Raw genomic sequence first — 21201 nt, 5'->3', positions numbered from 1 at the left:
GGAACTTCTTTTTTATGACTGCACAGTATTTCATTGAACATATATCACGGGCAGTTCTCCTCTGTCCTATAGGGTCATTATGAGTCAGAATCGACTCAATGGCAGCGGGTTAGGGGTTTTTGTTTTTTTTTTTTTTTATAATGAGCATGGTTTTCTAAAAGAAAAATCTAAAATAATAATCATTCCAAAAAGGTTTTAAGCAATGATTGCTTCTTGGAAGTAATAGGGTTGTGAGTCATTGTATAAAGTCTGGTCTTTATTACAAATATATTAGAAATGATAATAATAGCTTATGTTTTTTTGTTTGTATGGGCTTAGCAATGTGATAAGCACTCAGTATGTTAAGCCCCTCGCAGCAGCCCAGTACTTAGGAATATCACTATCCTCATTTTACAGATACGTAAACACAGACTGGGATTGATTAAATAACTTTCCCCAGGCCACACAGGTGGCAGAGCCAGGGTGTGAACCCTTGCTCCCAGTGCCGTCCTGCCTGTCTCCACTATGGCAGGGAGAGCTCTTCACGTGAGGTGTACAGCTGCTGAGTGCCTTACTACTCCCAATTTAGTGATGGGAAACAGCTATCGTCCTTCAAAATTCTGTGGGTCAGGAATTAGGAATGGGCACAGTAGGGATGGCTTGTCTCTGTTCCACAGGTATGGGGTCTCAGCAGGGAAGGTTTGAAGGCTGGAGGTGACTCAGACAGCTGGGTACTGCAGTCATCTGAAAGCTCCATCACCACAGCCTGGTGGTTGATCTGGCATTATCTGGGACCCAGCTGGAACACGTTCACATGATTTCTCCATGTGGACTGTCCAGGTGGGCTGGTTGGTGCTTCCTCACAGCATGACTGCTGCATCCCACATGTGAGCTTCTTAGGAGAAGCAGGCAAAAGCTGTCTCGTCTTTCATGACCTATCCTGGGAAGTCACGTGCCATCCTGCCATAGTCACGGTCCTTTTAAGTCTCTTTTAATATGGAGGTCTGTTGAATCTTTAGGTAATTGTGTCGGCTTGGGAAAAATCCCAAGTGTTTTTTTAAAAAAGTCGAATTTTTTTTTTTTTTTAAGGAAAAGAGTGAGATATTTTAATTTGAAGGAAAAAATGTTTTGAAGGGATGCATTGAAGCAGTTTATTCTTTACAGCAGGATAAAGGTTTCCAGGTTCATCGCAAAATTTGAAGTAGCCACTTTTCTGGTCCTTAGTTATTTCTTATCATTTTCAGTAAAGTAAATTTAGAAGCATAGGAAAGGAGCTAAATGTAGTAAGTCACGCTGTATTGGACAATGTCTTTTGAAATTTTTGTGCAGGTGTTCAGATCGTACTCACATGGCCTCAAATCACGTAGGACATTCAGGTTCTGCTCTCTTGTACCTAACCTCTAAAGGCAGTTGTTCGTAAATGAATCAGACCTGAAGACTTAATCATATAAGATCCCAGGCCAGGGAAATACGGGAGCAGATCATCTTCACCTGTTCCTTCATGATGTTTATACCTCTTATCTCTTTCTCTTGTCTAATTGTACTGGCTTCAGAACACTGTAAATAATTGTAGGGATAGTGAACATCCTTGTTTTGTTCTTGAATTTAGTGGAAATGCTTCTAGTGCTGTCTTGTTAAGCTTTATACTCGTTTTGGGGTTAAGATACATATATTTTATTGTATTGAAGAGGAATTACCCACCTACCCTATTTTGTTGGGAATTTTTATTAAGAATGTATATTAGGTTTAGGTGTCAGCCTGAGTCAAGTGCCTTCTAAAATGTGATCATAGAAATTACACAGCTGTACTCTGAAGTATTTAGGCAAAACAGAAACAGGGAAGCAGAAGGAATCTGACTATGAATCTAATGCAGCCTCTAGACCAGTGGTTTTCAGCCAAGGGTGATTTTGCACCTAGGGGACATTTGGCAATGTCTGTGACATTATCGGTTGTCACAATTCAGAGAGTGCTGCTGGTCCGGGAAGCTGCTAAGCATTCTAGATACATACGCCAAATGCAATATATAAACCTTGATCCTAATTTGAATAAGACATTTTTGTGAAAATTAAGGAAATTTGAGCATGGGCTCCATAGTCAGTGATAAAATTTAATTTGTTAGAGATACATACCAAAATATTTACAGGTAAAGTATGGTGTCTTAAATTTTCTTTTAAAAAAAAAAAAAGGGATAGATGAAACAAGATTGGCAAATGCCAGTGATTCTTGAAGCTGGCTGATAGAGATTCATTATAGTTTTCTTTCTACTTTTGTGTGTTTAAAATTCCCATAATAAAAAGTTTTTAGAAAATGGATGCTGAATTTTTTAGATTTTCAGCAAAAACAAAAATTGACGTTTCTCTTAATAGATGTCCTAATACTGACTTGTCTGTGTTCCTAGAATCAGACTCCCTTCATCATGGCGCGTTACTTTCATGTCCTGTGGGATGCAGATTGCCATTATTTTGTTTAGTGTATCTGCATTGATTCAAATGAGTTTGGTCCGTAGATTTCTTTTTTGTGTTGCCCTTGCCAAATTTCAGTATTAGTGTTCTCCTAGCTTCATAAAAAGCATTTGAAAGCTTTTTTAAGTCTTTGGAATTTTCGAAGTAACAAGCTACTTTAAAATACAAAGAAACTAGCTGTTCTCTATTGACCTTAGACATTGGAGTAGTAGACTTTTAGGAAAGGGCACTGATGTCTGGCATCTTTTTCTTTCTCTTCTGAGTATTGTCTAAAAGAATGAGCGCATGCTGGTGCACAAATGAGAGCTTTAGGGCTGTGTTCTTAGTGACTTTTTAAAAAGCCTTAAGTGCCTAAAGATGATTGTACAAAGATGATGGTCAGTTTTTAGAATAAAATTTTTGGCATGAAAAAAATAGGGAGGTAACAAATGGAACTCCACAAATTCTGTCTAGTGATGGAATACTAGGTAGCCGTTAAATATTTTACCATAGCGAATTTGAGTTATAATGGGCAATGTTAACAAAACAGTAGACTTGCACGATCCCAATTTTATTAAAAACCTGTATATGTACTTTAAAGGACTAGGAAAATATACATCCAAATGATAATAGTGGTTACATCTAGTAGTAAGTTATGAGCGATTGTCCTTTTTTTTTTCCTTCTAATTTTCTACAATTAACTTTTGAAATCAGGAAAAAACGTTATTTTAAAAAGTCAAACAGTTATGTGGAGCTCATATCTTGGTTTGTAATATTATCATTCCCCAGTAAAAGGAACCCGAGAAACGGCTCAGAGAAACAGCTGGCCTAGTCTAGGCCTGGGGCAGGGAGTAGACAAGGTGAGCGCCTGGAGCATTTTGTAGTTCTGGAGAGTAAGGAAGTGTTCAGCCAACAAAACTGGGAGAGTATGTCAAAGGGACATAGGAGCCAACTGAGAGAGTCCCCAGTGGTCAAAGGTGGAATAGCTTAAGCAACAAAATAACAGTATTCCGTGTAACCCAAAGTATAACATAAATATCCATGGGTCCATACCCATATAAAGACATGGTTAGATACACAGATATGGTAAAAAATAGGTGAGAAGAGACAAATCTCCTGTGCAGGTGAGTTCCAAATAATTTAATTAGATACTCTGCCCTTAAGAACCAAACCAAACCCACTGCTGTCAAGTTGATTCCAACTCATAGTGACCCAACAGGACAGTAGAACTGCCCCATAGAGTTTCCGAGGAGTGCCTGGTGGGTTCATTCTGCCAAACTTTTGGTTAGCTGCCACAGCTCTTAACCACTGCGCCACCAGGTTTGTCCTCAAGAAAGTAGATTATAATTCCCACTCCTTAAGCGTGGTCTGCACGTAGAGACTTCATCTAAAGTGTACGGTATGGAAAGGAGGGGAAGAAAGAGTAACTCTGCAGTGGAGAAACCTGACCTCAGCCAGGCGGTCAAGGACATCATCAGCAGTGATAAGTCATGCTGATAATATATGATGAGCATGGCACTTGACCTGTGTGATCTTCCTCCCAAGAAACCTTATTCCAGTCTTACCATGAGAAAAACATCAGACAAATCCCAACAGGGGAACATTCTACTAAATACATGTCCAGTATTCCAAATCTGCCAAGTTCATCAAAAACAAGGAAATTTGGGGAAACCGTCACAGCCTAGAGACTCCTAAAGAGACATGATGATTAACTCCAGTGTGGTATCCCGGGTGGGATCTTGGCACAGAAAAAGGACATTACCCGTCCCCATTGCCGTCCAGTCGATTCCGCCTCATAGCAACCCTATAGGACAGAGTAGAACTGCCCCATAGAGTTTCCAAGGAGTGCCTGGTGGATTTGAACTGCTGGCCTTTAGGTTAGCAGCCGTAGCACTTAACCACTGCGCCACCAGGGTTTCCAGAAAAAAGGACATTAGTTAAAAACTAATGAAATCCAAATAAAGTATGGATTTTAATGCGTGAACATTCCTTCCTTATTTCTGACAGATGTACCATAGTAATGTGCAGTGTTAACAATAGGGGAAACTCAACTTTTCTAAAACTATTCAAGAATAAAAAGTTTATTTAAAAAAAAAAAAAAGGAAAGCAGTTACTTAATGCATAGTTCACCGCTTTTATTTTAAAAAGGTTTGAGTACCATTGGGGATGTTCTGTGGGGTAAATTTGCAGTTTGGGGCATTTTCTGACCTAGTTATCTTGAAGTATGAAGTTCTCATTGCATAAGACTGACTTTTCACTTGGGGGACTCTTTGCTGCATGCAGAGTCCCTGGGTGTTTTAAACGGTTAACCTACTCGGCTGCTGATCAAAAGGTTGGAAGTTTCAGTCCATCCAGAGGTACCTCTGAAGAGAAGGCTGGTGATCTTCTTCCAAAAATCAGCCATCGAAAACGCTATGGAGCACAGTTCTACTCTGATACACGTGGGGTCACCATGAGTTGAAACTGACTTAACAGCAGCTAGTTGTGGTTTTTTTTTTAGTTGTGGTGGTTGTTACTGTGCGCAGCATTCTGTGGCTCATTCTGGATACAGAATTTCCTGGTGAGACTTCAGGGCAAGTCTGAATGCATGTGAGGAGATGAGTAACCCAGAGAACCAAGATTTCATGTATGTTGCCCTTTCCTGTTATCAGTTACCATACAGGTGCTCAACACGTATAAAGGCATTGTACTTGAAAGGTACTGGGTGGGAACAAGTGGGCATCACTTGGCCTTGAGCTGTTCACTCCCACTTGCCCAGTGCCAAGCTGGGTGTGTGCCACAGTGACACAGCGCTGTCACTGCTTTCAAGGGATGGTCCAATGACACTTGAGCAGGGGACTGTAACCACAGTACACATTCCAGTGTGATGAGTGTAGCAATAGATGCAGACACCAGGCTTAGTGGCTTAGGGGTAGGAATGATTGCCAACTGCCGGCCCTTCCTAGGTGTCAGTAAAAATAGAGTTGTTGATGTTTGTCCAAAAATTGCTACATCTCAGATACAAATAAATGGCCAAATGGGTAAAATGAAATTAATTAAGGTTTGTGTTTGTGACCAGTAATAGGAGCCCTGGTGGCACAGTGGTTAAGAGCTCAGCCACTAACCGAAAGGTCGGCAGTTTGAATCTACTAGCCACTCCTTGGAAACCCTGTGGGGCAGTTCTGCTCTGTCCCATAAAAAAATAGGGTCACTATAAATCGTAATCAACTTGATTATGAGTTTGACGGTACCAGCAATAAAATGGTTTTGTTGTTTTATGCAAGCTATAAAATCTTAAAGAGAATAGGCTAATAATTTGTTAAAATATTTACATAATGAAACATTTTAAACGCTACGTTTTCGGGAACTACTATCGTAGATACAGATAGAAACCTCACTTCCTTACTTCCTCCCCCCTTCCTTCCTAGAGATGGCCACTGTCCTGATGTTGATGTACCATCTTCAGGTATTTTTTATAACTGTACTAAAGATAGAGTTATAAAAATATGTACCGTATAGTAAAGTTATATGTGAAGGTGTATATGTTTATATATTATATGTGTGTAGTTTTAGTTGTTAGGTGCCATCTATTCGGCTCCTACTCATAGCAGCCATATTGTTTAATAAACAGTACATACTGTTGTTTATGGTGTTTTAACAATTTAAGCGGTACAGCTAACAAATTGTTCTGTTTTTTTCATTATTGAAATGGTTCATGATGATAAGTATAGATGTAGCTCTTTTGCTTTAACCACTATATCGTGGTCCATCATGTGAAACCAGTTTCTTTCCGTATCCCTTTAGAAGCACAGGTAGGCTACATTGAACGTTCTCACGTACGTGTCCTTGTCAGCACATCACAAGCGTGGCTTTAGGGTAGACACCTACAACTCGAGTTGCGGGGTCACAAGTGTGCCTCTTCAGACTCAATAGTATTACAGTGAAGCCTATGAGAGCTAGAACTCCACGGAACTGCCTTGTTTTTCCAGGGCTCGCAAGTTTTCCACCTTTGACAGGGTGCAGTCTTAGCACTTTTCTGTCACTCTCTATTAAGGATCCTACCGCATTTAACACCCAGAAAGTATTTCTTTTCAATTTTATAGGACTGGAAAAGAAACTAAACCATTGTTGTGATTTGCATGTCTATTCAGATTATGTACAGATACATGCATATACTGTCCAAAGATATGGGTAAAGTTCACTTTTTAATAAAACTGTCTAACGACAGCTGTTTTGGTTTTTCAGTGAAAATATTGAAACAAATTTCTAAGTCCATAACCTTATCAAAAACTCTTGGTCTCCTTTAACTTTTCCAAATTTATTCAAAGCCTTTATAGAGCTGAAAACTTTTGTCTGCCTTAAAGGCTCAGGCTCCTCTGATGGTAGGTCTTCATCATCATCATCTTGATTGGCAGAGGTGAGTCAGTCTGATAATGCCACTGTCCCAGGATGTGGAGAGATGGAAATGCAGACGTCGCTAGTGGGCATGTGTAAGCAGCTTTGTGCAGGTTTGTGTCGTCGGTTTTTGCGGCAGTTTCTTCGTTGATAACGATGTAAGATGCAGCACTGAGCCTACTTTCTGAAACACCACTGTCAGTTGTTGTTTATTGCACCTGAATCCACGTGATGTTATCGGGCTCGGTAACTTTCGTTTTTTATTCTGTTACCACTGCCCGGTAAAAACCTGTGGTTTTTAAAGCATTTTCTGATGGTTTCTTCCTTAATCGTTTTGACTGACCACTTAAGAAACAAAATTGCATCAAGGACATCGATTTTCCCCCAAAATGTCCGATGCCACCTTGCACATACCAGTGTTGCCAATCACTTTTCGAAGCAGTAGCTTCTTGTAGTTTAATATTTTGGATAATGCCATTATTCAGAGGTTGCAGGATCGACTTCATGGATGGTGGGAAAAAATTAATATTGGAAGGAGCAGTGGCTGGTGGCAAGTAGCACTGTCAGTGAACAAAAGAATGGTTAGATTGTTTTTTTCATGTTACTGTTGAGTTTATTTACAAAAAAAAAAATTTTTTTTTTTATTATTTACAAACGCTTCATAAATTGCTCCCATCATCCAAGCTTTTTTATTACATTCCATTCTGCTGAAAGCTGATTGATTTTGATATTCTTGAAGCTCTGTGGTTTCTTGCTCTTTCCAGTTACTGTGGTTTCTCAGATGTCCCATCCCCAAACGTGGCCAAGGGGATGGTAAACAGCTCTTTAAGAAACTAACTCTGCACGCATTTCCTGTTAGGCATTGCCCTGTATAATAGAGCAGTTTCATCAGCATTTGTAATGTCTTCAGGATCATATCCCCTTATGATCTCTTTTAATTTTGGGAACCAATTTTGAATGTTTTTGTCAACCTTATTTGATTCCCCACAAGCTACACTGCAGGTGATTCCACACACTGTGCTTTTGCTATTCACACACACTGATGTGTTAAGTGAGGAAATGCTTCTCTCAAAGCATTTCTGTCTTGGGGGCAAAACAAGACATTTTGAAGGAAAGAATTTCAAGGAAATGGAGTGGATTTTGAAAATTGTAATAACGCGTATCAAAATTACAAACAGCTGAAGCGAAAACTAAAAATTATAGAAGAGTAAAACCTCTCAAGACAAGAAAAGTGTGTTTTGCTAGATTTTAATGAAAATAAAGGAATTTATTAGTATTTCTTACCTTCTTCCAAACTTACGGATGTTGTTCTTCACTGGAAAAAATTCACTGGCCCAAAAAAAAAAAAAACCAAAAACGTAAGGGAGCGATATACTCTGAACAGTGGCGATGCACAGTACGCACCTACAACAACAGTGCAGAAGGAAGGGGAAGGCGGTGCCTTCACCTCTGACTCTTGTACTTCTTGGAACTGTTTTAGGCTTTTACATCTGTACTTCTGGTATTCGAGTTGCAATACCAACAATTTTCTGATTCTGTAGGTTCCGGCTTTCAGAGAGTATTAGGCTGAAGTAATTACTGTAGTGGAAAATATTTGAGTTTTCCTTCTCTGACAGGTTTCCACCATACACAGGTTCTGGCTTTAGCAGGTTTTACTGTAGTAAATTGCCCCTCGGAGTGCTTATTATACACACCCACCATCAGTTTGTGCATTTCCGTTTCTCTACATCCTTGGAACAATGGCATTATCAGACTTACTCATCTTTGCCAACCTGATGGGTGTGATACATTTCCCTGACTATTGAGATTGAACATCTTTTCATGTGTTTGAATTTATTTTAATTTCTCCTGAGATATGCTTATTCATTGCCTTTAAGTGGGGCTGATATTTCTTGAGGTCAGAGGCCCTTGGCCTTGGCCCTAATGTCTCAGAACATGCAATAGAAGATAATACTGCTGCATGGTATTGCGAAGTTAAATTGATGGGTTAGAATAAGCTTAGCCCTTGCTGTATTGTTTTATTTACACTTAGGCCGTTCAGTTTTCTTTGTGCTTTGTTATTGCTGACAATGATGTCTGCTGTAGAGAAGAGTTCAGATGAGTTAACTTGATTTGTTAAGTGTGTAAGTATTTTTTAAAAATGCCTTTTAAAAAGTAGTCTTGCAGCTTTTAAAAAGATAAACAGTCTTACCATACAATCTAGCAATTGTGCTCCTAGGTACTTACCCAAATGAGTGGAAAGGTTATGTCCATCATAAAAACCTGCAGTGTTTATAGCAGTTTTATTCACAATTGCCAAAACCTGGAGGCAACCAAGATGTCATTCAGTAGTTCAATGGATAAACTATGGTGCATCCAGTATTCTGTGATAAAAAGAAATAAGCCCTCAAGCTATGAAAAGACACGGAGGAACCTTAAATGTGTACCATATCACATTTTTACGTAAATAATGCACATGTTATAAGTTTATCAGCTGTGCCCTCCCCGCACCATGTATTTTCGTAAGCATACTAACGCTAGGGTTTTTTTTTACATGTTGCTTTAAAAAAATTAGCATAGCGTGCTTTCAGAAATACTTGGGCGGGGGGGAGGACACTGTTGGCAAAAAACGTATAACACGTTATTTGCATAAGGATGTGGTATTTCTAAGTGAAAGAAGGCAGTCTGAAAAGACTACATATTGTATAATTCCAACTCTGTCGTATTCTAGAAAAGGCAAAACTATAGACGGTAAAAAGAACAGTGGTTACGAGGGGTTTGGAGAGGGATAGAGAGAGGGAATGAATAGTTGGAACATAGGGCATTTTTAGGGCAGTGAAACGTGTTCTGTTTGATACAGTAACAGATATATGGCATCGTGCATTTGTCAAAAGTCAGAAGAAAAACAAAGAATGAGCCCTAATGTAAACTGTGAACTGTAGCTAATGATAATGTATCAGTAGTGGTTCTGCAGTTGTAACAAGGGTGCCACATTAATGTATGATGTTAATATTAGGGGAACCTGTGGGGGTGGGGGGAGTATATGGGAACACTAACATCCACTCAATTTTTCTGTAAACCTAGAACTATTCTAAAACATAAGTGTATTAATTTTTCAGAAAGTTCATCATTGTTGAATTCAGATCTTACCAAGGGTACCCAATTATATGAAAGTTTTTATTTTTAATAAAAATATTTTAAGATTATTAATTATGAAATCTAAATTGTTGAAGCTTTTTAGGACTACTATTTCTATTTTCTGTGGGTCTAAATAAGAGCAAAATTCATATCAAAGATCTTTTAATGCCTTTTTGCTTTCTTGATGTTGTATGGGGTATTGGCTTTGTATGTTTTTGTGTGCGTAGTTAAATGATTTAGAGCAAAGATTTTGTATATTTTTTAATAGAAACCTTTCCAAATATGGTATTAGGTAAAGTAGTCTGGAATGTTTGTCTTGATTCTTATAAATTCTTTATAATGTGTTCTAGTTCATTGATTATAGGACACACCTCTTATAATCAGTGACATCTTAGATTCATTGACATACAGTATATCAAATAAGTCTCTGGGAGAAGGAATTTAAGAATTATTTCAGAATTACTATAATTTTTTAATTTTTTCAGAATGTTACAGGATCACTCTGATTTTCCTCACACCTGTCTTTCAGATGCTCTTTGTGTGGGTATGTATGCAGCCATCCTCCTTCTTTGAAGTCTCATATGTGGAAGCATGCAAGTGACCAAAATTATAACTACGAACAAGTCAACAAGGCTATTAATGATGCAATTTCACAAAGTGGCAGGTATTGTTCCTATTCCCTCCCTTTATTGTTATATATAAATTACAGCTAGGATTAAATGCATTAGTCCTGCATTATAGCCAACTCAAGGTTTGACGTGTTTTGTTTTGTTTTTAAGAGTTCTAGGGAAATCCCCTGGAAAGACTCTATCAAACAGCAATGAAGAGAGAACCGATCCTATCACCAGAAGTTCAGAAAATTTGGTGGCATCCTCAGAGCTGATTTCCCAGGCTCCCAGCGAAGCTGTAGGTCCCAACGAGAGTGAGAAACTGAGCCCAACAAGTAATACCTCATGTAGTTTAGAAAAGAACTCCAGTCTGGCCCCTCCTGGTATGGAGTATTGCGTTTTACTCTTCTGTTGTTGTATTTGTGGTTTTGAGTCAACCAGCAAAGAAAATCTCTTGGATCATATGAAAGAGCATGAGGGTGAAATTGTAAACATCATCCTAAACAAGGACCACAACACAACTCTAAACACAAATTAGATGAAATAATTACTTGAAGAGGGAAAAGTTAGAAGATTCCTTTAAACAACAGTTTTGCCTTTGCGTTAATGTCAAATAATGTACTAGACAAAGAAGAAATGGTGTGATTTTTGAGGAAATGACAGAGATGACTTTGGAAACAAATCTGTAATGTAATGAAAGGAATTCCAGATGGGTAGGTGGTATATATTTTGATTGAAGGGAAGTAGGTTGAGGAGGAAGCAAAAATGTAACCCTATATTAACCTTCTGTCACTCCTTCTTAATACTGAGTATATTTATTGTTAAAAGCTTATTATAGTGTAGACATGCAAGCAGGAGTTAAGAGTGGGCTTTCAGGATCTATTCTAGAACTTACTATTACAAAAGTGTCACAATTTTAAGCAGAGGTTAGTTTTCTTCATTCTCAGTTTTGACATGCCAACTCTAGAATGACAGGCCTCTTGTGAAAAATGGGAGGTAGCTCTCTAAGGGGTTTTTTTCCCCCACCCCCGGTATTACAGAGTCAACAAGAAAACACACTGCAGAGGGCTTTGAAATTATCTACCTAAATTTTGCCCTAAATTGATAGGAATTAATCATAAACTTAATCTAGGATATGTTCTTTTACTCCTTAAAAACGAAAGAAAAAAAAGCTCTGTAAATCCAAATCTGGATTGTAAATAGGCATTTAAGAATTAAATTAGTCTTAATTAAATTTACAATGAATTCCAGTGGGCAAAGGAGGAAGTCGGTGAATTCCTACCAGACTTAAGCCAAATCTCAAGTTTCATACACATGACACCTCACCGAGGGCAGCACACTTCTCAAAGGCTTCGTCGGCGTGTTTGTCAGAGCACTATGTATTTTCTCAGTAGTACGTAAAATGCATCCTCTCTTCTAAGCTAGACCAGGCTTGTTATCTGAAAAAAGTCTGTTAAAGCAAACAAAAAAGTAAAATTTGCACTTCATCATCAGACCTTGAAAATAGTTTGAATTCTAAAATAATTTGGGGTGACGAGGACTGGAATTCCATGTCTCCTTAAAATCAGTACTGCTATTGAGATTTTTCTTCCCAGAGTTGAGTAGCCTAGTTACATTTAACACAAGAGGAATAAACAAATACAGTAAGAATTCAGATTGTTTATGAAAATTTTAATAACAGCATTTGGCAAGACTACAGGATTTCTCCTATCTAGAAAATTCCATTTTGTTAAAGTACAAATAGGACATGGAAACTCAACTTCAAAATGCTTTAGCATTAAAACTTGCCATCAAATAGATATAATTTTTTCCTCGTTCATTAAACATTTTGTATTATAATGTATTTCAGAGTAGAGAGAACAGGGCTTTTGTTTTGGTAGTTGTGATCGTGTATTTATGCCATGACCTTGTCAGAGAAAGCTCTGCCTACAAGTCAGAAGGCTGGTGCGCCTGTCAGCGCATCTCCTCATGGTGGTGTTTCTGAACTTGATTTCTAACAGCTTCCACAGTGAGGCTGTGGCTCTGGTCAGTTTGGAACATGGAAGAGAGTTTTAGAATGGGATACTCTGTAGACACATTTTAGGAAAGAATTCTGTTCCCAAAGTCCAGATATGAATTGAATAAATGAACATTTTTAAGATAGTGTCAGGGAACTATTAAGTGGGTCAGGCATCTTGAAACATTGATTTGTTTTTTAATCTTATTTTGATATTTAAACAAAAAGGATTATAACTTACAGCTCATTAATCTAGGTAGCTTTAATTTATTTATGAAAGTTAATCTGTTTTTTTGTTTTTTAAAAGATAAAATGAATTTATATATGCTAAATTATATTGCCCAAATTCACTGTGTGTGGATTTATATTCATTTTCTCCTGTTTTCAGAACTGAAATGTATTTAATTCCAAATTCAAATAAAATATTTTAAATGGTTCTATTATCATTTGTATTGTTGCCACTTGTAGGTAAATTTTTCCGTTGCTGGTAATTGTGACTCAGTATTTCTATGTAAAAAGCCGTTATTTTAAAAATTAACAATCTTAGAAGAATTTTGTTTTATAAACTTGCCCTCAGCGTTAATTTTATGTGCAATGATTTGGAAATGACTAATAGCCAAAAAACACCCAAAATCTTTAAAACAGTGTGAATTTTTAAATTGTCTTTCCTCATTTCCTTAAACCACTTTTCGTTGAATATTACTTAAATTTTCATTTGGAATCATGGATGTCAAATTTCCCTAGCTGTGGGAAAAAATTTTAACCCAGAAGTTCAGAGCCTTTAAACTTTGATCTGCTTGAGACCTAGAATGTCCTCAGAAGCTTTTCCTCGCCTGTAGGAGGAACTATGCCAAGAATGTTCTACACCTTCCCCTTACTGTGTTTTGGCCAGCCTTAAGAGTCTACCGAGAACAATTGAGTATTTCTAAAACAGTGAAGACTAAATATGCAGCTGTAATTGGCAGAAGAGATAGGTATTAAAATAACCAGGAGGAATCCCCTTTACAGGAATAAATTTTTATTGGCCCGCAACCTTTTATCATACAAAGCTCATACTCATTGTTTTTTCTGCCCTGGACACTTACAGTTCTGAGATCTGATGTGAAAATGGTTTTTGAAAAAGGAAACCCACCAGATAAAGGTGGGGAAGAGGACTTATTCTGATCATTATGAATAATGTTATGCAGGGCTGTGTCATTTTTTACCCTTCTCTGAAAATCCAGGCTGTGATGAATGTCCCGAATGTATCTGTAAGACCTTGAAGTTCTGTGGCCAGCCAGCAAGTGCAGTGCAGTGACACTGACTGAAGCCTTTGTTGGAAACCTTTCACCCTATTTGAGGTAGCTGTTGGTGGCTTCGTAATTATTTTGTATTTTTCTCACAAACCAAGTGGTAGGCATCCATGTTTACATTGTATCTTCTGCAATGTACTTGGCTTGACAAAGACAAGCAGGCTTCTCTATTAAGACGTATTATATTTTTAGTTTTCATAGACACTTATTTAATCTTTTGTTTTTTACTGTACAGCAGGGTGCTCTAAGTAATGTTCTATGAAATATATTTAACAGAAATTTGAGTTTGGTATTCATGGACATGAGTACATGTATTTTTTTAAGACATAAGTATTGTGTAACACTATGACATTGCTTCTATAGCCAAAGTATAAAACTTCCGGAACACTGACATGTAAAGACTACAGTTAATCCTGACATTGTATCTTATTAAAATAGGATGATTTGCATTCTGTAAAATTATCCTGTACATCAAGCTGCATGCCTTAAAGCCTAAAACTCTCAGATTGTGTTCAAGGTAGAACAGTATACCTGTTCAGAACAGTCAAGCCAGGTGATAGCGCTTCTCTAACTACCTTTGCAAATACTGTACGATGTTAGAATAATTTATTTTGCTTTACAGGAGTTTGTCATGTATTGACTTTAATATTGTATTTTGGTAATAAATTTTTTTGTTAAAAACATTTGCCTCTAAGTTTTATTACAAAATTTTATGCCCATTCTTTTCTTGGGAATGTTGATTTAATCACTTAGAAAAACTCATTGCCGTGGAGTTGATTCCAACTCATAGCGACTTTATATGACAGAGTGACACTGCCCATTAGGGTTCCCAAGGAGCAACTGGTGGATCTTAAGTCCCAGCCTTCCGGTCAGCAGCCAAACGCTTAACTACTACACCACCAGGGCCCCAATCACTAAGTTGCGTTTAAACCATTAAGTTTCCCAAGAGTTGGCAATTTGTTAAACTACTGCTGACTAGCATTAATCTGTGTTACACAAGATAACAAAAAGAAAAATTTAGATTTTTTAAAAAATCTTTTAAAATTCAGTCTAATTTTGAAGCTTTCATCCTTGATACACAAGTTCATTTTATCTTCCAAATCACATTGGTACATGCTTTCAATTCCAGTGTAATCAAAATGCTAAAAACTAGTTGATACTTGGCTAATGTCAATTAGCATTCTTTACTGAAGGCCAAAGATTCACCTTGATCATTTTGTGGTCTGCATCAAGGGCTTTCTGACATGAGATGTGTTGTATGCCCTAGAATCCTCGGCCACTTGGCTTAACTTGACGGAGACCAAACTTTGGTTCCCAACAACCGTAATCTCTTGCCCTATGCTCCCCTGGGGCAACATAGTCATGTCCCTTATCTTTTAAGAACCAGATCTCAATACTGTGTCACTAAACCTCAGATTAGTTTTAGAAATCCCAGCATGGGCAGTCTAGGATGTCACTGTCCAACATGGTAGCCACTGTCACATGTGCTATTGAGCACTTGACATACAGTTACTGTGCTGTAAAATACCAGTTTCGAAGACTTAGTACAAAAAATGAAAAGTATCTCAGTTTTTTTAATATTGATTACATGTTGAAGTGATATATTGGATTTAAATATTAGAATTAGTTTCACCCATTTTTACTTTTTTAATGTAACTACTAGTAAAATTTAAATTACATAGGTGGTTCACGTATTTCTATTTGACAGCACTAGTATACAACAAAGATGGGCAAGCTCAAATCCAGCCTGCAACCTGTTTCTGCAGAAAAGTTTCTACTGGAACACAGCAACGCCCATTATATACTGAATATAGCTATTTTCATACAACAGCAGTGTTGAGTAGTTGGAACAGACTGTATAGTCAACAAAGCCCAAATTATCTGTTCCTTTACAGAAAAAGTTTGCTGACCTCTGGACTAGAACAGTGGTATAATCTGAGCTTTAAAGCCACCAGAAATAATCTTTATAAAGAAAGCTTTTTATAGAAGTGTTTTGTTTCTCCCTCTGTGTAACTCTTATAAAGACTACTTGTTCTTCTATGACCGTTATCTATAATTAGGATTTTAACCTAACTCACTGTTTGATCTTTTCTGATACTTGAGGCCAAACGTTAATTTGTTTAAAACAACAAATGCTGCTGCTGTAAAAAGTATCATCTTGTTTTCCTGCTGACAACCTTACCGTGCCAGGTTAGCCCTCACTGCTTTGCACTTTCACTGCTATATCTGATGATGTGGTCATAGCACTGCATAAGTGACCATGGTACAAGGTAACCACAGGTACCTAATCCACTCAGTGGACGGTCGACTAATCCAGGATGTAAAGAAGGATCTTAGATGCTCCTCTGTATAATGAATAGCATGTGAGTCTGCAACCAAATTCCTAAGGAGAAAGAGCTTGAGTGTAGAGCTGCTGACTGAACTGGCAGAGCAAAAAAGTCACAGTACTCTCCTACGTACACTTCTGCCAAATCAATCAGCAAAGATACAAAACAAGAAGAGTTTGGGCCCTACAAAAAAGTAGAGGTTTGTTTTTGATTGGTGCCAAGTGATACGCTTACTTAGGTAGTGTTTTTGTCTGTCAGAAGCTAAATGAGTAAAAGATGCTTGAACCGCTTCAGAATTTTGTATCTGTAGCAGCATCCAGTTGCATACTGTGTTGGGAGACTACAGACCTCATTTCTCTGGTAGTACATTAATAAAGACACTGTATCTAGGTTTATCGTTTCAATCATGAAGTATCTGGAAGATTATGACAACAGCCTATTGATTTTTTTCCAATAGTGGGTAATCAGTGTTTAAAGAGCTTGCCTCACAAAATTAGGGTAAGTTTTCCTTTACTTTTTTCAACGCTTTTGATCATGTAATTAATATATATTATAGGAAACCCTGGCGGCATAGTGGTTCAGTGCTATGGCTGCTAACCAAAAGGTCAGCACCTCTAATCCTTAGAACCTCTGTGGGACAGTTCTACTCTGTCCTTTAGGGTTGCTGAGTTGGAATTGATAGCAAAGGGTTTTGGTTTTTTAATATAGAAAAAAACTTATTTAAGTATAATTAACGTATAATACATAAATTTAGATAAATGAAAATTTGTTGCATAATAAAGTTGGCAAATGTTGATGTCATTTCGCTTCAAACCAAATTACACCAATGTGTGACATAATCCAGATAGCGAAGGTGCCATTCTCTAAGTTTGCAAAACTGAGTGTAAGGCAGGTACTTCTACGGTAATATTAAGGTGCGAGGAGACTTTGCTGAGCCCTGATGGCAGATGGGTTAAGACCTTGGCTACTAGCCAAAAGGTTGGAGTTCAAGTCCACCAGCCACTCCTTGGAAACCCTATGGGCAGTTCTACTTGGTCCTATAGGGTCGCTACGAGTTGGAATCCACTCGGATGCAGTGGGTTAGGTCTTCTTGTTTTACATATTAGGCAGATGGAGTTTTATTTACACAAATTAGATAATAATGAATCTTTGGTCATAAGCTCAGGCCGACTGTTCTGACTTCTAAGCTTTGTCCTTTGTTAAAAAGAAAAAAACAAATTTTAAATATACTTAAAATTATCTGTGTCACTGCCACTGGTATCAGTAGTAATCAAGTATGGTTTTCGAAGTCACAGTATGTCATTTCGAATGTGTGCACAATGGGAAATTGTCACCTAGAGAGACCTTCAACAAAGTAGGACAAGTTACTCATTTTCAGGTCTTTTCTTAGTACCTGCTAGTTTTATTTAAAGGCTTATTGTCACTACAGCACGCATCTCCAGATTCCTGTTTTTTTCTACTTGTCATTTTATTAATTTTAGTATTCATATTTCAGAAATAATGTGGCTACATTTTACTGAAATAGGCACATCAATTCACATCTTGCTCTTTTTGTTTATCTCTATAGTTCTATTTTTTAGATCCAGTAGTTCCAATCCCAAAAGGTGTTAGAAAATTCTATTGCAAACTATGAGAAAAAATACAGCAGGACGTGGTTCAAATATGAAGCTGTAGTTTTTTTTACACAGCTAACATTCTTTTTAAAAAAAAAAAAAAAGGGCTGAAATAAATGATTGAGGGAAACCAATGGTGTCAAGGTTATCTTCATCTTCTAAGCATCCCCCCGGCCCCCACCCCCGCCGCCCCATTCCTGAAGCATGAGAACACAGTTGGTGAGGTAGTGCCTCATATAATGAGGATGCTGGAGTCCACAGAGTATCCCCAGAGGTTAAAAACTCCCCAAGATGAGGCACTTCAGCATCTGTCCCCAGCTGGATTAACCTTGTGCTCAAGCTGCAAATACTGTTAGAGGCGCGAGTGTGCTCTGTGATCAATTTTTAAAAATTACTTTGTAATAACAGGGAAAACAGTAAAGTGTGCCTTCCTAATGGGAAAGCAGTCACCATATCCCATCTGGAACTAGGTGGGAGGACATGTCCGGCATTCAGGCAGCCAAAGCAGCGCACAGGGTGTCTATAGCTACCAAGGCCCTGTGCAACATTTGTGCTAACATCATCAAATCTTTCATTTATTCCTGTAAACATTAGGCATTTTCAGACGTGCACACATACACACAAATACACACACATATACACACATACTTTTCTTTAGGGTTTGGTCTAAATTTAATAAAATCCTTGAAATCTTCCCTTTGTGTAAAGCCAAGATTAGGTGCTGTCTCCTCTTTGCTCTCCCAAAATTTTGTCCTCTTAACTTACTCTACTGAAATTATTTGTACATAAACCTGTTTCTATTAAATTACTACCTAACCTGGAAGAAACAGGCCTTGGTTGTTTTATATCTCTAGATATAGTATATCTTTATACTAGAGATATAAACTATATATCTCGAGAGATATATCTCGAGATATATAGTTTATATCTCTAGATATAGATATATATCTCTAGATATTATCTCTAGATATAGATATATCTCTAGATGTAGTTTGGCTTTACCTTTTTTAACCTCTGAGGAGCTGTTATAGCCTCTATTTTCTTAAATGTAAAGTGGTAATATAATACCTACCTCATAGAGTTATATGGATTAAATCAGATAGTCTTATAAAATACTCAAGTTTCTGACACAATTATGGACAGTGCTTGGTTCCAGTCCAAGCTCAGTAAGCCATGTGACCTTGAGCAAGGTATTTATCCTTTTTTGAGCCCCAATTTCTTCAACAGTAAACGGCCTTGTAGCGTGGTTTTAACAATTAACAACTATGTATATTAAGGGTCTAGACATATAGGAGCTTAAATAGTGGTTGCTATTAGAGTTCAAGCATTAATTGTGAGAAGGAAAATGTTAAACTGCCCTTATTTTGGTATCAAAGCTATTAGCTACATCTTGGAAAGGAACCTAAGGAACATACTGGCTTGTTTTTGAGGAAGTAAACTCAAAATAAAATATCCTATCCCTTAAAATATACAAAAAAAGACAAACCTGGTTTATCAGTACCTAGTTGACTGTCCACAATTACATCTGAAAAGATAACAGTCCGGGAGAAAGTGTTAAACATTCCCTCTCACCATCATGTTAAGTTCTATAATCACTGATGTACAGTTCTTCTTTCACCTCTATAAACTGCCATGAAGGATGTATTTTCATTTGTCTTACTGGGTACAAGAAAACCATGAGAGTGACCCTTTCCCTAAGTAAGCTTATCGGCTGGGTTGGTAAAGCTTAAACCTGAAAGACAGAATCATACTGGTGACTGAACGCACTCAGTATAATCAGCCACTAACTATATGGTAAAATGATGAAGAGCAACTCAGTGGGGAGAAAGTAAGTGTGCTGGACTATTTGGTGAAGTTCTTGGAGAGGTACGAAATGGCCTGTCCCAGACTGTACAAGGTTCACACTCAAGGTTAACCACCTCCCAAGAACGTTTCATCTGCATGACTCTGGTGCTCAGCATTCCTAATTCTGAAGCAGTGGTGTCATTAGGTGGGTGTGAGGGGGTGCAGACTGCACTGGGTGACACTGTCAGAAGATGTGACACAAAAATGACTGTCTTAAAATTTTTGTGCAGTGTTTCAGCAGTAACTTATTTTTATAAATATATTCTTGTGGTTTGTTATAGGGGCCGTGGTGGCTCTCTGGTTAAGAACTCGGCTGCTAACTAAAAAGGTCAATGGTTCTAATCCACCAGCCAGTCCTTGGAAACCCTATGGGGCAGTTCTACTCTGTCCTACAGGTTTACCATGAATCAGAATAGACTCAGTGGCACCAGGTTAGTTATAACAACAAAATCATTTTTGTAAGCCCAGCTTACGTGTATCAATATACCTACAAGGCTAAAACTCTACCCTAATTTACTTCTTGAACCTTCTAATGTGCTCTGGGGAAACCCTGGTGGCGTAGGGGTTAAGCACTACAGCTGCTAACCAGAGGGTCGGCAGTTTGAATCCGCCAGGCACTCCTTGGAAACTGCAGGAGCAGTTCTACTCTGTCCTATAGGGTCACTATGAGTCGGAATCAACTCAACGGCACTGGGTTTGGTTTTTTGGTTTTAATGTGCTTTGGTGCGCAGCTACAGAGACACGAAACAGCTGAAAGCAAAAGCAGCTTTATTTGGTTGGCCAAGCAAAGGAGCACACTGGGACTTTCATTGCCAAGATGGCTCCCCAAACAATCGCTGAGAGGAGTTTTATCAAAATATAAACTGGGGAAGGGTCTTTAAGGGAAGAGCAGTGTCGCTGGGTTGACCTGGCCTGAAAAGGCATTTTCCAGGCCGTTCCCTCCTCTGTGCCTGCTCAGTCTGGAAGGGGAGCCACAAAGATGGTGTTTTGCCCATGTCTGGGGTGTAAACAGGCATGTGTTTTAAGCCTTTCGACGTCAAAAAGCTAGGTTGAGGACACGCTGATCGTTACTGTGCATGTCAGGCAGACCAGATCTGGTTTCAACCATTTCTGCAACCCCAGTCTCTTATTGTTCTTGATGGGAAGCCTGCAGCTTGCCTAAATAGGAAAACAGCTGAAGAGGGAACTTAGCCTTTTCTTGCCTATGACGGCTGCCCCAAAACTGCTGGTCTCACAACCACTATGGAAAACGATATGGCGCCTCCTTAAAAAGTTAGAAACATATTTATGCACCCAATGACAGGGCTGCAAGATATATAAAACAAACTTTAACAGAACTGAAAAGTGAGATAGACACCTTCACAATTATAGTAGGAGACTTCAACACACCACCTTCAGAGAAAGACAGGACTTCCAGTAAGAAGCTCAACAGAGACATGGAAGACCTAATTGCTACAATCAACCAACTTGACCTCATAGACTTATACAGAACACTCCACCCAAGTGATGCAAAGTATACTTTTTTTTCTAGCGCACATAGAACATTCTCTAGAATAGACCACATATTAGGTCATAAAACAAACCTTTACAGAATCCAAAACATCGAAAT

General features: G+C 38.1%; 1 protein-coding gene across 2 annotated transcripts in view; it reads left to right on the top strand.

Annotated features, from left to right (window-relative positions):
• Positions 1-15446, top strand: part of ZNF507 (zinc finger protein 507) — a 38716-nt gene extending 23270 nt beyond the window's left edge. For both annotated transcript variants that reach the window (XM_010596119.3, XM_003416336.4), the window contains 2 exons: positions 10441-10575; positions 10691-15446. In XM_010596119.3, coding sequence (XP_010594421.2) covers positions 10441-10575; positions 10691-11057 — 502 coding nt within the window. In that variant the 3' untranslated portion in view covers positions 11058-15446. The remainder of the gene's footprint in view (positions 1-10440; positions 10576-10690) is intronic.
• Positions 15447-21201: the final 5755 nt, after the last annotated feature.

This window comes from Loxodonta africana, chromosome 21, assembly GCF_030014295.1.
Source record: "Loxodonta africana isolate mLoxAfr1 chromosome 21, mLoxAfr1.hap2, whole genome shotgun sequence".
Taxonomy (NCBI): Eukaryota; Metazoa; Chordata; class Mammalia; order Proboscidea; family Elephantidae; genus Loxodonta; species Loxodonta africana.
This window is presented reverse-complemented; position numbering and strand designations above follow the sequence as displayed.